Consider the following 3,508-nt stretch of genomic DNA (forward strand, 5'->3'; position numbering starts at 1 on the left):
GCATCTCAGGGATTCCTAGTGGCTAGTGTGGAACACAGGTAAGAGGAAGTTTATTGAAGGAAGTGATTTGAGACCTTATAAGTGGGAATATCTGGTCGTACTTTTTTAGTCCGTCCTTCCTTTATTATTACTAAAAATAAAAGGTATAGTGGACGGACTATTGTATTCGCTTCGGTGTCTGTCTGTCAGTCCGTCAGTCTGTCCCCATAGAAGGACTTATCCAAACCGGGTCGACCTATATATCAAATTAAAGATCTTTTTACCAGGAACACACTTTTTACCAGGTCTTTTCACCTAGCACTACTTACAACTTACAGGGCAGATACTCAACCTTTCAATCTAACTGCTTAACTGCATAGGCAGGCTTCCCTAAATAGGCGTCCACAACCGACCCTAGTACCGACCCAAGAGATGAATAAACCATGCTAATTAATAAAAGTGTCCTCAACGGAGCCTTGTTGAGCTTATGTGACGTGATGGTAGTGTGTTTCAACCTTTAACATACCGTTTAACACATTATAAGGACCTGATTGTCCATTTTTCAGGGATACCTCAGCCTGTGCTAGCTACTATTATGAGAGTGAGGAGGCGTGTGCCCAAGATAAAAAGACTTGGGTGTATCATGAGTACATGGATCTGTCTAACATGGGACGAATAAAAGTGTCCTCAACGGAGCCTTGTTGAGTTCATGTGACGTGATGGTAGTGTGTTTCAACCTTTAACATACCGTTTAACACATTATAAGGACCTGATTGCCCATTTTTCAGGGATACCTCAGCCTGTGCAAGCTACTATTATGAGAGTGAGGAGGCGTGTGCCCGTGATAAAAAGACTTGGGTGTATCATGAGTACATGGATCTGTCTAACATGGGACCGGAACATTACAACGTCCGAAATAAACAGGTATAGTCTACAACGTCCGAAATAAACAGGTAGGTACAGCGTTTGAAATGGATTTATGGCAACAGCTATACTGTTTACCCTGTAGTACTTATAGGAAAATACAGACCCTCGCGTGGTAAACACCAACCTCCTCATTCAAAGTCCACCGTGCTAACTACTACACCACTAAGGTTAGTGTGACCATTTATAAGTTATAAGAGTTACCTATTAGGGTCTTTTACTTATTCCTTATTCTAAGTATCAATAAAATTTGTTTGTTTTGTTTTTGACAGATAAAATTACGAAGAACCGAATGCATAAACGCGTTGAACGTTTTGGAAGAAATCAACAACGGTACCGCTCACAATATCTTGCCCTGCAAACTGTCTCTGAGTCAATTCAAGGTAAGAGTTCTGAGAGTGGACCTATGAAAGCCACAGCTAGGTTTCATGATGAACAACAATTAGACCGGCCACTCACTTTCAGGTAGACCTGACAGGTACGCCGGAACAGGGCCGCCCGCCGCCTTTTATTTTGACCATTGTCACAAATATTGATCCGCGATTAATAGGTACACCTCCATAGGTGAATTATATGATTTGGTCTTCCAACCACAGACTTCTACATCAGAAGTCTACCGTGCTAACCTATCTACACCACTGAGGTTAGTTGGACCAATGACCACATATAGGAGTAGAGGAGTTATACGTCCTAGTCTTTTACTTATTTTAAATATCAATAAATTCGTGTGTTTGTTTTTGACAGATAAAATTACGAAGAACCGAATGCATAAACGCGTTGAACGTTTTGGAAGAAATCAACAATGGGACGGCTCACAATATCTTGCCCTGCAAACTGTCTCTGAGTCAATTCAAGGTAAGAGTTCTGAGAGTGGTCCTATGAAAGCCACAGCTAGGTTTCATGATGAAGAACAATTATATAGGCCAGCCACTTACTATCATGTAGACCTGACAGGTACTCCTGGACAGGTCTACCTGATAGTGTGTGTGCTCATGAGGTATCAGCTAGGTAGGCCTGACTGGTGGACTCGTTCAGGTGTACCTGTCAGGTCCACCTGATAGTGAGTGACCGGGCTTTGAAAGATACATCTAGGTACGTAGTTATTTATGATATTATGCTGAACTGCTACAAAGGTCTGAGGTTGATTATTCCACAACAGAGTATCAAATAGGTACGCACTACGCAGGAAATGACGAAGTATAGGAGGAAAATTAACAAGGAAAATTTTAAAATGTCTCTATCTCAGTGAGATAGTCATTATTTCAATTCGAAACTGTCCAGATGAGTTGATTGTGTCTCTTCTCTCCCATCTGATGATGGGCATGCTACAACACGGACCACACGAGTTTAATGTAGCAGTTGTTTCATTACTACGATATAAAAACGGCGCGACTCGGCGGTGAAACACCCATCTCTTTACATAAAAAAAACCTTTATAGCTAACACTGATCCTCCCAATGATTTCAGGGCAATTTGGACTTTAGTAACCTCTGCATGATGGGTCATTCGTTCGGTGGAGCTACGTCACTTCTCACAATGTCTTCGGATCCCAGATTCAAGTAAGTCATTCAGACTGGGCTCTAGCTCTAAAGAAGTCTTAGGTATATTTATCTTTCGGAAACTGAGGCGATTTCTCCTCGTCTGAAGCTTGTTTTCCCTGTTTTGGCCTGGTAGCAGCCTAACCATATAGGAAATCCCCCATCTTGAAGAGGGGAAATCGTTTGCGACACTCTTGAAGTCAGCGGCGATAGCACGTTAAATTATTTAAATGTACCAGTTGACAATGAATCGCTGAGGTTATGCAACTTTGCTCGTAGTTCGTTTCCGGATGGGTGACCATATTATGAGCAATCGCGTAATGCTGACTTTCCTCGGCCCCACCCAGGCTGGTTGAGCTTCATGTGAGAAGGCTAAGGGTTTGACAGGGGTTTTACCCTTCAAATGGAGGGTAAATACTCCGACATCTCTACTTCGACGTCCTGGAGCTAATGGAGCTAATACAAAGCCTTAGCAGTAGTAATAGGTACAATGAAGTTCAATCCCTTTCTTCCATTTTCAGGGTTGGTATCATCTTGGACGGATGGATGTTCGCTATCAAGAACGAAGCTCTGAAGATCTCTCAACCTCTTCTGTTTCTTAACACACAAACCTTCCACATCAAGAGTAACCTGGCTGCCTTGAAGAAAATTATTGACGACGGCGAGAATCGAAGCGTGTACACTGTGCACAAAGCCTTAGCAGTAGTAATAGGTACAATGAAGTTCAATCCCTTTCTTCCATTTTCAGGGTTGGAATCATCTTGGACGGATGGATGTTCGCAATCAAGAACGAAGCTCTGAAGATCTCTCAGCCTCTTCTGTTTCTCAACACACAAACCTTCCACATCAAGAGTAACCTGGCTGCCTTGAAGAAAATTATTGACGACGGCGAGAATCGAAGCGTGTACACTGTGCTGTAAGTCATTCTATTCAAGCTGAGGGACTCAATTCTTAAACTTTCAAACAAGATAAAAATGGCCAGCCTGCAGGTTAGTTAGCTTGGAGGGTAGCGCTCCTGCCTTGTTAGCGCTAGGTCGCGGGAACGATTCCTGCCCATGGCGGACTTT

At 42.7% G+C, this 3,508-nt stretch overlaps 1 protein-coding gene across 1 annotated transcript; it reads left to right on the top strand.

Moving 5' to 3' along the window:
• The first annotated feature begins 6 nt into the window (after positions 1-6).
• On the top strand, positions 7-3,362 carry LOC103522227 (platelet-activating factor acetylhydrolase 2, cytoplasmic-like). The gene is made up of 6 exons (XM_017448981.1): positions 7-38; positions 546-645; positions 868-903; positions 1,176-1,286; positions 2,371-2,462; positions 3,190-3,362. Exons 2-6 carry the CDS (start codon positions 631-633, stop codon positions 3,359-3,361), a joined length of 426 nt encoding a protein of 141 aa, XP_017304470.1. The 5' UTR covers positions 7-38; positions 546-630; the 3' UTR covers position 3,362.
• Positions 3,363-3,508: the final 146 nt, after the last annotated feature.

The sequence above is a fragment of the Diaphorina citri genome, unplaced genomic scaffold (genome assembly GCF_000475195.1).
Source record: "Diaphorina citri unplaced genomic scaffold, Diaci psyllid genome assembly version 1.1 scaffold7469, whole genome shotgun sequence".
Classification (NCBI taxonomy): domain Eukaryota; kingdom Metazoa; phylum Arthropoda; class Insecta; order Hemiptera; family Psyllidae; genus Diaphorina; species Diaphorina citri.